The 13,852-nt window shown below is 43.0% G+C and overlaps 1 protein-coding gene across 3 annotated transcripts in view; it reads left to right on the top strand.

Annotated features, from left to right (window-relative positions):
• PHACTR2 (phosphatase and actin regulator 2) overlaps positions 1 to 13,278 on the top strand; it is a 171,351-nt gene extending 158,073 nt beyond the window's left edge. For all 3 annotated transcript variants that reach the window (XM_068231696.1, XM_068231695.1, XM_068231697.1), the window contains 2 exons: positions 11,350 to 11,426; positions 12,275 to 13,278. In XM_068231696.1, the coding sequence (XP_068087797.1) occupies positions 11,350 to 11,426; positions 12,275 to 12,290 (93 nt within the window). In that variant the 3' untranslated portion in view covers positions 12,291 to 13,278. The remainder of the gene's footprint in view (positions 1 to 11,349; positions 11,427 to 12,274) is intronic.
• Positions 13,279 to 13,852: the final 574 nt, after the last annotated feature.

The following is a 13,852-nucleotide window of genomic DNA, read 5'->3' as shown; positions in this document are numbered from 1 at the left end:
AAGGCAAGGGGAACCAGAGACTGAGACTCCTGACCGTACAGAGGTTGTGCATCCTGAGGGCCCTGCATCAACAGTTACGCAGGAGAATGTCAGTGTGGACCCCAACCCCAAAGTTTCTGAAAATACTCGCCCGGAACTGGCCAGTACTGGACTGTCCAGGGGTGCTGACCCGGTAATGCAGCAGGCATTACAAAAGCTGATGGAGACTGACCTGGACAAGTACCTGCAGTACATGGCGGAGCAAAAACGAGAGGAACGGGAGCGGCAAGCCGCTGCTGCTGCTGCTGCAGAACGCCACGCGGAGAGGGATGCCGCTGAGCGGGAACGCCAACGACAGCATGAGCTAAACATGGCAAAAGTGCAACAGGCCAGCCGGAGTTCACCGCCCAGCCTCCCTGCTGAAGGAGCTGCACCACCCGTAAGTGCAAAATTTAAATTTGCTAATATTGAAAAAGACACAGACATTGACTTGTTTTTGCGGTCTTTTGAAAAAGCATGCCGTCAGTATCGTCTGTCCCAAGACCAGTGGGCCAGACATCTGACACCTTTGCTGCGCTACAAAGCGTTTGATGCCTTCGCAGAATTGCCTGCGGAGAAGGATAATGATTATGCTGCTATAAAAGACGCTATCATTACTAAGTACCAGCTGACGCCAGAAGCCTATCGGAAAAAGTTCAGGGCCTGGCAGAAAAAGCCTTCGGATTCGTACCGAGATGTGGTCAGCAGCTTGCTTACCACACTCCGCCAGTGGACTCTGGGCCTCACCAAGGGGTCTTATGGCGTCCTGGAGGACTTGATAGTCCTCGAACAATTTCTGAACATTTGCCCTGCTGATGTACGACAGTTTGTGTTAGAACGCAGGCCGGCTTCAGCCACTGTCGCTGCAGACCTTGCTGAGACTTTTGCAACTACCCGGGTGGCTGATACCCGCAGAACTGTCCCATCCAGCTGGAGAGGAGGTCAGCCCAATACCTCGGCAGACCCTCCTGCCCCTGTGAGCCGTCCGCCACAGAGGCCACCCAGCGCAGCTGCTGCACCCAGGCCTGCAGCGCCTGGAGAGGTCACCTGTCACTACTGCCGCCAGCCCGGACACATGAAATTCGACTGCCCGGAGCGGAGACAGACACCACCAGCACCTGGATCATCTGCATCACCTGCACCTCACCCACAGCAGAGGCAGCCCGCCAGCGAACCACAGCCTGGATCATCAGATTTTGTCCTGTTTGCCCGCGGAAAGGAAATCCGCGACCGAACCGACCAGCAGCAACTTGTTAGAGTGAACGGCAAAGTTGTCACCGGATTTCGAGACACCGGAGCTGACATCACGTTAGTTCACTCACACCTTGTGCCAAAGGAGAGCATCAGCTCCAGCCGATCCCTTGCCCTTACTGGAGTAGAGGGCACCCTTTTTCACATAGCCCACGCGACAGTGAAGCTGGATTGGGGATTAGGGATCCACGAAAGGGTTGTTGGGGTTATGAAGGATCTCCCAGTCCCTGTGTTGCTGGGGACTGATTTGGGCAAGCTTGTGTCCTACTATGAACCTGCCACGACCGCCTTGTCGCTCACGGAAGGAGACGGACTCTCCACCCACCACCAGGTACTTTATACACTTGGGGGAGCACCAGGGGGAGGCGGGTTGAATGTGCCCAGTTCAAGGGTACCAGGTTCAATAGTGCCTGCTTCAAAGGCACCTGAGTTTGATGTACAGACTGTCTGTTGTGATGATGCTGTAACTGTACCTGAGTTTACTGTACAACCTGTCTGTAATGAAAAAATGTCTATACCTGTCAATGTCATTACTGCATGCAATGATGACTTGAGTAATGTCCGTCTGTGCCATTCTGACAGTGTACCTGTGCTAGCAGTACCGCGCCGCTGCACTGCTCAGAACCCGAGCTCAGAACAGGTGGAGGGGGTTCCGGCCTCCTCCCCCTCCTCTGACCGCAGGGATGAGACCTTTCAGCTGCTGGCCTCGTGTGACCAGTTGGCTGAAATGAGCCAGTTGGCTGAAACTGACAGCGCCGTATTCTCAGCCGCACTACAAAGTGACCCAAGCCTGGAGGTGCTCAGGCAGCAAGCCGCTGAGCCCCTCGCAGACGGGGCCGCTTTCAAGGTGTACTGGGAAGGTGGGAGACTGTACAGTGAGTCTGTACAGCCCCCTACAGGTAGATCCCACGCGAATACCAAATGGCTTGTGGTCCCGAGTGCGTTCAGGGGACATGTGCTGAAATCCGCACATGGTAATCCTCTGACAGGGCACTCGGGTGTCTGCAAGACACTCGCCGGTATTCGGAACCAGTTTTATTGGCCCCGAATGAACAGGGATGTAGCAAACTACTGCAGGGCATGTGCCGTCTGTCAGGAGCTGGGAAGGTCCAGGGATTCCCGCGGGGTTCCCATAGGTCCACAGCCACTTAGCAGGGAAACCCTGCGTGGGCTTACTGTTGACCTAACCAACCCACTGCCCGTTGTCAGCAGTCCCGGCAGACACCACGTCCGACTGCAGTGGCGCAAACGCCCTGTCCAGAACGGTCCATGTCGGGTCAACCCTGAGGGTAGCAGACCGCGACCGGTCCAGGGGAACCGAGCCCTGGGCTCCAATAGGTTTTCCCGCCGTACCGGCAACTCGAGGCCCGTCAGCCAGGTTAGCGGCGCCGCCACACATCTTGCGGAGGTGTGGCTAAGCCGCAGACAAGGGGGAGGGCTGTCACGGACGGTTGCGGGGCCGCAGGCGCGTCCTGGAACCGCCCGTGAAGAAAAAGCGATCGCACTCGATTCCCTGCATCGATTGCGCTTCAAATCGATACAATCTGGGTTGAGTGCGTAGGGGCAGCTGAAGTCCTTTTCTTAGCAGAGTTCTTTTCATGAAGCCTGTGCCCTGTGACTTGCTAATGAAGCCAGAGGGGTAACACTCAGATGTTAATTAACAAACCAGGAGTCTTTTCAGAGCCAAGGAAGCTAATCCCAGCAGGGGGCAGACTTAGCGGAACCATTCAGCCAGGATAGGGAAACATAGAGTTATGATCTTTATGCATGTTTTAGAAGTACCATACATCGGAGAGCTGTGGGAGTTATATCCTTCTGCTGGTCCGGATCTTGTGAGTATTTTGATATTAAATTGGGGCCACTGGCAGAATCAGAACTCGGGGAATTCCACCGTTTTTTAGCCGGGCATGCAAACATGCCCAAGTTTGATATCATATTAATCGGTAGGTTCTGGGGATCGAGAATATGTAATTATTATTTGTGTGCCGGCCGCGCAGGTCTGCCTAGGGAACATGTCAGGATTATGAGGTTGCTAAAGCCCCTGCCCAGATGTGATTACCATAGTCCGGCCTGGGGGCCGACTCTGGAAGCCCGCCTCTGATCTCAGCTCCATTAAAAGTGAATGAGCTGCCTGGGAAGGAGTCCTCCCATTCCATCCATATGAGAACATCCTGCTGCCAGCTCAGAGGACATAGGGCTGGTGGCCATTTTGCTGAACTTTGAATAAAGCTCTGAAACAAAGGAACATATGCTGGCATCCACCTGGTCTGAACTCTGAACTCAAATTGAAACCCAGAACTCTGTTTTCCCACAAAAAGGACATCTTTCCAGGAACTAAGTATTTTTCTCCCTTCTTTTATTTTTTATACTGGCTATTACTGTCTTAATAATTGTGATTTTAATAATTGTCTGTATATATTAATTATTTATATTGCGTGAATAAACGACTTTCTCCAAGTCATTCACTGTCCGCTACCCTGCTTATCAGCACCCACAGAACTGATCCCGGGTCTCTGAAGATACGCTACTGTTTGTTTGTTGTTGGCTAGACAGAATACCGTGTGTTTAACCGTATTATTCGCAGGACTAGTCAGTCAGTTAGTGGGCTCCACGGTCCCATGGTAACCGCGGTGGTGGCAGTTTACTCTGAACCAGTAGGTGACGTTGTAATTACCCGTGTCTCACAGGCTCCCTTCTGAGTTGTCTGCGGCTAATTCTTAACGGTTCCTGCGCATTGACTGCGACCAGAGTTCGCACGATCTGTGCGCTGGCACCGTTTAGAAGGCTAAGTGCGGTCAGCCACTAGGGCTCCTGTGACAAATGGATTTCACATTGGCCTCAATTTTGGTAGCTATGTGAGGGAAATATGTTTTTGTAGGTAAAATACCTCATGCTGTGTTTTCCTCTTTTGTTAGCAATTCTGAAAGATTTTTCTTTCGAACATGAGGTAAAACATGAGCTAAATGCATAAAGTGAGGTTAAACATGAGGTATTTCAGCGGTAAGCATGCAGTAAATAAATAATAGTAGTCTTTAATTGTCTTCCATAAGTTAGGATAGTCTTTGGAAGATGTTTTTTTTTTTGAGGGGTGAAGGTGTATTTGATTATGTAGCAACCTATGAAAAGTATATTTATAGGCATCCCTTATAAAAAAAATCCAGCAAATATTTGGATTTTTATTTCTACTATTCTTTTTTTACTACACAGCCTGAATAGGAACTCCACAAAATCAGCAATTGGAACTCCACTAAAAACTGCAAAATGCATACAAATTGACTTTACCTCCAGGTACAGGCAAGCCTTAAAGTGAACCAGAGATGAAGCAACCTCATGTATTTTACCATACAGTGGTTTGCAAAAATATTCGTCCTCCTTGAAGTTTTTCACATTTGGTCACATTACTGCCACAAACATGAATCAATTTTATTGGAATTCCACGTGAAAGACCAACACAAAGTGGTGTACACATGAGAAGTGTAATGCAAATAATACATGATTCCAAACATTTTTTACAACTAAATAACTGCTAAGTAAGTGGTGGTGTGCTAATTATTCAGCCCCCTGAGTCAATACTTTGTAGAACCACCTTTTTGCTGCAATTACAGCTGCCAGTCTTTTAGGGTATCTCTAGCAGCTTTGCACATCTAGAGACTTAAATCCTTGCCCATTCTTCTTTGCAAAACAGCTCCAGCTCAGTCAGATTAGATGGACAGCATTAGTGAACAGCAGTTTTTAGATCTTGTCAAAGATTCTCAATTGGATTTAGATCTGGACTTTGACTGGGCCATTCTAACACATGGATATGTTTTGTTTTAAACCATTCCATTTTTGCCCTGGCTTTACGCTTAGGGTCATTGTCCTGCTTGAAGTTGAACCTCCACCCCAGTCTCAAGTCTTTTGCAGACTCCAAGAGGTTTTCTTCCAAGATTGCCCTGCATTTGGCTCCATCCATCTTCCCATCAACTCTGACCAGCTTCCCTGTCCCTGCTGAAGAGAAGCACTCCCAGAGCATGATGCTGCCACCACCCTATTTGACAGTGGGGATGGTGTGTTCTGAGTGATGTGCATTGTTAGTTTTCCGCCACAGAGTTTTGCATTTTGGCCAAAAAGTTCCATTTTGGTCTCATCTGATCTGACCAGAGCACCTACTTCCACATGTTTGCTGTGTCCCCCACATGGCTTGTGGCAAATTGCAAAAGGGACTTCTTATGCTTTTCAGTTAACAATCGCTTTCTTCTTGCCACTCTTCCATGAAGGCCAACTTTGTGCAGTGCACAACTAATAGTTGTCCTATGGATAAATTCCCCCACCTGAGCTGTAGATCTCTGCAGCCCGTCCAGAGTCACCATGGGCCTCTTGACTGCATTTCTGATCAGCGCTCTCCTTGTTCGGCCTGTGAGTTTAGGTGGACAGCCTTGTCTTGGTAGGTTTACAGTTGTGCCATACTCCTTCCATTTCTGAATGATTGCTTGCACAGTGTTCCGTGGGATGTTCAAGGCTTTGGAAATCGTTTTGTAGCCTAAACCAGCTTTACATTTCTCAATAACTTTATCCCTGACCTGTCTGGTGTGTTCTTTGGACTTCATGGTGTTGTTGCTCCCAAGATTCTCTTACACAACCTATGAGGCCGTCACAGAGCAACTGTATTTGTACTGACATTAGATTACACACAGGTGCACTCTATTTAGTCATTAGCACTCATCAGGCAATGTCTATGGGCAACTGACTGCACTCAGACCAAAGGGGGCTAAATAATTACGCACACCCCACTTTTCAGTTACCGTATTTTTCGGACTATAAGACACACCTGACCATAAGACGCACCTAGGTTTAGAGGGCAGAAACCAGGGGAAAAAATATATATTCTAAACCTGGTGTATCCATGGTGAAAGGGCATCTTGTGGATTATGCCTCCTTTGTACCTCATGGACCCTTGTACCTCTTGTGTCTCCCTGTGTCCTCCTCTGTCCCCCTTGTGTTCTCCTGTGCTCCCCTCAGTCCTTCTCTGTCCTCCTCTATTGCCTTTGTGTTCCCCTTGTTTCCACCTCTATGCCCCTTTGTGTCCCCCTGTGTCCTCAGTTTGTCCCCCTGTGTCGGGTTGGAGGTTCATATTGGCAGGCGTTCACAAGTCAGGAACTTTTGGACTATTATTCCCCACTTTTGGAAGAGAAAAAGTGAGTCTTTTAGTCCAAAAAAATACAGTATTTATTTGTAAAAAATGTTTGGAATCATGTATGATTTTCGTTCCACTTCTCACGTGTAAACCATTTTGTATTGGTCTTTCATGTGGAATTCAAATAAAGTTGAATCATGTTTGTGGGAATAATGTGACAAAATGTGGAAAACTTCAAGGGGGCCGAATACTTTTGCAAACCACTATATTTATCAGTGGGAACATTAGAGAAAACACCTACCCTGCTCTCTGTTTCATTCTTCACTGCTCAGCCTGTTTCTAATCAGCCCTGATAAAATCCCCGACTGAGCATCCAGTCTGGCTTTGAGGTACCGTATTCAGTCATGAGGTATTTTCCTATTTTTTTTAGCAATTCTGAAAGATTTTTCTCCATTTTTGAACATGAGGTAAATGTATAAAGTGAGGTAAATGTTTAAAGTAAGGTAAAACATAAGGTATTTCAGCAGTAAGCATGCAGTAAATAAATAATAGTAGTCTTTAATTGTCTTCCATAAGTTCGGATAGTCTTCAGAAGATTATTTGTTTGGTGGGGAAGATGGGTGCAGACATGGGGAAAGCTGTCAAGGGATGCAGACCGATGCTCCCCATCGGTCTGCATCCCTTGACAGCTTTCACCATGTCCCCCCCCCCAAAAAAAAAAATCTGGCCCCCCTGGGAAGGGGGCCAGATTTATCAAAGCAATTATGACATGTTTTTTCTTCGTATTTCCACTTATTTCATCACAATTGTAAGCTGCATGTGTTCTGAGCGTAAATTCTCTTCTTACAAAATAAGACTTTTGCATGAATTTCTAGAAATGTCATACTTTGTAGAAAAACATTGCAAAACTGTCATAGAAATAAGAAGTGGTTGATAGCACTTCTAAAACTCATGCAAAGCTGCCAGACGGGGTGATGAACTGTCAGCTTGTGCTGTATGTGTTGTTTTATTCCCCACATGACTGAATTAAAGTTCTCTTTCACAGCTTTCAGTCACATCTCTTCCTTGTAAAGCCCAGACAGCAGCTAAACTGTGATATTTTATTTTTTTATGAAAGCGGGAGTATCTGGACTGATTAGCATTATTAAGTCCATCCAACTTTAAAACGTGCACTGACTGCTGCTGTTTTCCCATTAAAATACGATTGTGAGTCTCCTTTTCCTGTGTTAAAGCTGCCAGAGTACATTCCACCTCACTCAAAGGATTCTCTCACAGACTGCACTAATTCTAATAATCCTCCTCCTGTTTTAGAACAGTTTTAGAAGGAAATTGCATCTTGTAAAAATGTCTGAGACAGTTCTGCATGTTTTCTATAAACCTAATATTTTTCTCTCAGAAACATAAATCTGGCCAAGAGAGAACAGCCAGGGTGTGTCAAGCACCTGTAACCCTGTCCTAACATGCTTTTCTGTAATGCTGTACATGAAAGGAGTAGCTTGGCAGTACTGGATATGGCTAGACTTATTGGGGCATATGGCTGTACTTGTCAGGTGAAATTGCAATACTTCTTTTTTCGAAGTATAGCAATAGTTATGGGTGTACTTTTTACTTTCCAACTTATATGTAAGTCCTCACATTTTCAAATGTAAAAGGTGTAAAATGTTGAGAGGTCAACTTATACTTGAAGGTTACTTTATCTCAAAATAAATATAAAATACATATAGAAAAACTAATCTTGAAACAAAATTGCCATTTTACTTTTTGTATGCTGGTTTTGCTTTCTTACCTGTGTTGGGTATGGAGTTCAATTTTGAAAGGTGAGGTAGACTTCTCTGTTGTCTAAACCTATGTACACAAGTTAGATAAATGTCATTTAAAACGCCTGAGAAACTACAGACTTTGCAGTATCTGATGACAATAAATACGTTACAAAAAATGTAGCCAAACGACAACAAGCAACTGATGTGGGGTATTATGCCCGATCCAACTGGTGGATCAATTCAGACAACTATTGAGCAGATATTGTGCAGTTGGCTGGGTGTGTACAATGTTGTTCAAATCACAGTGTTTCAGAGCGTGTGCACGTCATGTGGAATGTCACTATTGCTTGTGCGCAGTGTTCTCATCTCATAATCATTTGGAATATTGCTATGTATGAGCAACGACATTTAAACTTCTTGCTGTTTCATGTGGTTTGAGTTACATTACTCATTTGTTTACGGAACTTAAAGGGAACCCGAGGTGAGAGTAATAATGAGGCTGATGTGTTTATTTCCTTTTAAATAATGCACATTACCTGGCTGTCCTGCTGACCCTCTGCCTCTAATACTTTAAGCCATAGACCCTGAACAAGCATGCAGATCAGGTGTCTATGACAAATCTGACAATATTAGCTGCATGCTTGTTCCAGATGTGTGATTTAGACTCTACTGATCAGAAAGATCAGCAAGAATGCCAGGCATTTTTGTTTAAAAGGAAATAAATATGGCAGCTTCCATAGGTCTCACATCTCGGCTTCCTTTTAAGTGTACTTTTGCTATTAGAGATTTATAAAACTGTCAAATAACAAAAACAGCTGCTGTTCAGAATACAAGAATGAAAGCTAAGGACCGTCGTAGTTGGTGATTTTAGTATCTAGGAGGGATCATCTGTTACCAGCAATGAGTTTATCCACAACAAAGGTATTACGCATTTGTTCTTCTAACCAGGGCTGTGGAGTCGGTACAAAAATCCACCGACTCCAACTCCTCAGTTTAGGACTCCACCGACTTCGACTCCACGACTCCTACTCCTCTAATTTGCATATTACAATCTTGTTGAGTGAAAGTATGCAACATGAAATTCGTCTCTTATCTGCCTACGCATAGGAATTTAAAAAAAAAAAATGTTTAAAGTGAGAAGGATATGTAGACTGCCATATTTATTCCCTTTAGTCATAGACTAAAATTAGTCCTTGGTAAGAGTACTTGTAAAAGGTACAGACCGGAACAAAGAACATCTGTCAGGCCCTAGGCAATGTAACTGTGGGTACATGTAAGAATGATGTGCAGGTACTCTGCAGGAGAATGAGGAGATTCTTCCTCTATTACACATTCTTCATGCACAATCTGAATCAGGTTTATGGGTGATAGACAACACCTCTGTGTTCAATGTGCACAACATTCTCAGTGGATTCCCTGCAGCTCTGTGGGGAGTGTACATGTATAGTACTACTGTGTAACAAAGTAAACCTGAGACAGCTGAAATTAAAGTTCTATACATACCTGGGGCTTCCTCCAGCCCCCTTCAGGCTAATCAGTCCCTCGCTGTCCTCCTCCGCCACTTCGATCTTCTGCTATGAGCCAGTCTGGCGTAGTGCGCATGCACACACTCCGCCACCGGGAGCGTACTACACCTGCGCCGCACTATTGCGCAGGTGCAGAATGCTCCTGGCTGTAGGAACGGTACGTGGCCAGACTGCGCTGACTGGCTGAATTACCGGGACTCATAGCAGAAAATCCAGGTGGTGGAGGAGGACAGCAAGGGACGGATTGGCCTGAAGGGGGCTGGAGGAAGCTCCAGGTATGTATAAAACTTTTCTTTTAATCCATCTCAGGTACCGTTTAAATCGTAGTCACCAAACCAAATTTTAACAACATATCAAATTATTTGATTTCATGAGCAAAGAGAGTGCATACATTTGCACAAATCAGCATCAACGCAGAATTATTTCCATCTCATTGACCATCTCTATTAGTGACACGGCTACACATCAGGCTTTATTCTTACAGCATAGATGTTATTTAGTATATATAAGAAATTCCTGTGTACACATCATATATACAGTAATGTACAGTCACAATCAGATATTTATATCTGATTTTAAAAATACGGGGACTGCTTTATTGAAGCAATACAAGTAATTTTGATTGGTTTATTTCATTTTTGTGGACTAAGCACAGCTATTACTGTATATATAAATTATGTATGATTGACTATTATCTGAGAAATAGAACATTTTATCATATTTTCTATTTTAATTACAGTTTAAATTTATTAGGAGTCGGAGCATTTTTTTCCGACTCCAGGCACCCAAAATTGCTCCGACTCCATGACTCCGACTCCACAGCCCTGCTTCTAACAGACAAGGAGCTAAATATTTAAAAGCTAGTAAAATTAAATAACAAGATGAACTAATATCTCAAGCAGATAACTTACTACTACAGAATTTTTAAAGTGGATTGGACAAATGCCTTGGTCTGACTAGTTCTCTTTAAACCTTATGCAATTTGGTCTTCGAGGAATCAGAAACCAGGTCAGCAGATGGCATGCCTCTCATACATAGAAAATAACACCAGGCTGGAATCCGCAGTGGACATAAACAGATTAAATGATCAGAAGCGGGTTATTGTTGTATTAATCCCAGCATCAGAGATCATAACTTGTGTTAGTTTTATGGAAGCCTAGTCAGCTCCTCTGTAACCGGCCTCTTGGCAGGTCTGAAGCCAGCACAGAAAGGAACCAGTAGCTGCTAATTAAAAGGCAGCCGCCTCTTCTACATTCTCTATCTGCACTCTGAAAGGATTACCAAATGTTTCCCCCGTTGTTTTTCACTCTAATTAAATGAGCTGTTCTTTAAAATCATCCATCTGTTAGCAAATCACTAATCGTTAATACTGTCTCGCCTTTCATGGAAATAATTGAATTGTTGCACATCAGGACTATATTCAGTATGCGACTCTTTACAAAATGTTTTTGTTGTCTAGATGGGATTGAAACATTTAATGAAGCTTTTTAATTCCTATTTTTTTAAATTCCTATTAAACTGTATATCGCACATTGCGGTTGCATTGCTTCAGCTGCACAGACCCATGCTCATTCATTTACTGCTGCCTTTTTTAAATTGGAAAACAATTTATTAAGTTGTATGGAAAAACATGACATTATTTAAAATGACTTTTAATGTGTTTTTTCCCCCATCCCCTAAGGCTGCCATACGAAAGGAACTAAATGAATTCAAGAGTACAGAAATGGAAGTGCATGAAGAAAGTCGACAGTTTACAAGGTGACCTTTTTAATCATAAATCAGTGTACTAAATACTAATATATATTGGGCCATATCCTATTAACTTTTCTCTTGAGTTTTCTCTAAGGAGATAATTTTTCATTGTATCTAAAAAATAACTTTTCAGCATTTAGCAGCTGAAAAAGTACTATAAAGTAGGTAAAAAAAGTAATATCAATTTTATTGTGAGTAATTTCTTGGTGAGAGCTTTAAAGTGTTTTATTCAGAAGGTTTGAAATATCTTTTTTATCTTGACTACAATCCAATTGTAAATTAGATGAAAATAACACTGAAGTGTAGGCACATGTGAGTCCTATAGTGTATATACCCCCTCTCCAGTATAAAGATAAGATACTAATGTTGGGTTAGCCTGCCTAGTTGCATCATTTTATTTATTCACGGGTTATGTTTATATCATAAAGTTACTTTCAGCTGCGCCTAAGCACAACCCCATGTAACTGGAAACATTATGAAATAGACATAATTCCACATTCAAACAGGTCCTAAAATGTATATGAGTTAGTACTGCCATTTTGACTTAATAACACATGTTTATATACTTATATGTTTTTTGGGTTTTTTTTTTGCTTCAGGTTTGTTTTTAAGCAAGGGTTGCAAACCTTTTTCCCATCTAATAATGTTAATACATCTCTGTCATATTTTTACATCTTATTTGATCTCCAGCCTATGAGAATCATTATAAATGAGGTCCAACATTTTCCATAAAAATTGGCTACAAAGATATAAGAACACACTGGCTTTTAATGAAATCATTATATACTGATTATATACTTTTCGCTTGAATTCAATGCAGTCTTTAATGACCTTTTCTTGTATGCTGTATACAGATTTCACCGTCCATAGTGAACTGAAGGACATTGCTTAACTTACCCAATGAGTGCACATTCTGGAAATGTGGATTTTCCCCATGAATCAACACTGTAATGAATATTCTCAGCATGGGCAAATTTTTGCCGCTTAACTATATCATGGTGGAAAGCAAACAGACAGATTGCTGGAAAACTGAAGCTTTGCATGCTCTGCAGTCTACAGCTGAAATCAGTACTGGGCTTAAAGGCAAAGGAGGACTCTGGGTAATATGTCCTAAAATACTGAAATATGGAGAGCCCTGTAAACCATTTAACAACGCTCTGTGTAATCGTGCTTTGGGTTATCTGATTTCGTACGGGCTTTCACATCTCTGTATCATTCCTACCTTAAAAGACTAAGATGCTTCTTCTTGAATTAACATTTAAAGCAGTCCATAAAATTACATACATGTAATAAGGACTTGGGCACAGGTCTTGTGCATATGATGCCAGCAAGTGCAGCTGTCAGCTCACAGTTTACTATTGTTGTTCATAAGTGGATTCGCCAGTGGAAGGAAGAATTTGCTGATGAAAGGATGGCAAGGTTGTGAAAATGAATGGCTCTTGGGAAGTATAACACATTCCTCTGTACAGCGTTAGGGAGGAAGATTCCAAGAATACCCTGATTGCACTGTGCCTGGAAGAAATGAAGAAAATGCAACACTTTCACTTGTTAACAAAATATATTGTGCTGTAACCAATGCAGTTGTGGTGTTTTGAATGAATACTATGACAATCCGACCACAGTCACTCGACACTACCAGGCATGTGGTGGTGGCTGCTCCATTTGAGCCACAGGAATATCTGCACATGGATCAATAACTGTCTGTGGCATTCACTCCTGACTGTAAAAAATGTGACTTAAAGAATGTTCATGACAATGTAACTAATTAACTTTATTTTATTGTATATTATGTATGTATTTCATAGTGCCTGGTGTTTGCTTTCTGCAAAGTTTACACTAAAGATATATGATCACAGTATGTACCGAGCACTTAACTTTAATGAATGGCAGATAAGTTTTGATGAGAAGTAAAAATGTCACACAAATGTAACCAGATACGTCGGTTATAGCTGATGAAGGCCAAGGTTTCATTATTTATCCTGAAAAGGAAATCTGTAGTGAGAGGAATGTGGAGGCCGCCATCTTAATGCCCTTTTGTAAACTCCAGCTATTGGCTGTGTTATTGGCTGTCAGGCTGATGTTTTGGTTTCTTTTCAATAACAAAATCTCCTACCTGGAACAAACATGCAGCCACTGACATCAGACTTGAGCCAGATCACCTGCTCCACATATTTCTCCTTTGTCATTAACACATTCAGTAAAGAGGCTGATGATTAGCACAACACCCACACAAGGAGGATTTAGAACATAAAGATGTCAGGCTCCATATATCTCTTACTACAGGTTTCTTATTAGAGAAATCAAGCTCATTCCTAGCATGTTCAGCATCAACTTCTAGAACATAATCCAGCAGTAATGTATTTTTGTGTTAGCTTTAGGTCTTCTTCACATATGGACACTAAAGTGCACACATGAGAGGTGGAAAGTAAACA

Source organism: Hyperolius riggenbachi, chromosome 4, assembly GCF_040937935.1.
Source record: "Hyperolius riggenbachi isolate aHypRig1 chromosome 4, aHypRig1.pri, whole genome shotgun sequence".
Taxonomy (NCBI): domain Eukaryota; kingdom Metazoa; phylum Chordata; class Amphibia; order Anura; family Hyperoliidae; genus Hyperolius; species Hyperolius riggenbachi.
Note: the sequence above shows the minus strand (reverse complement) of the source record. Positions and strands in the feature narration are given on the sequence as shown.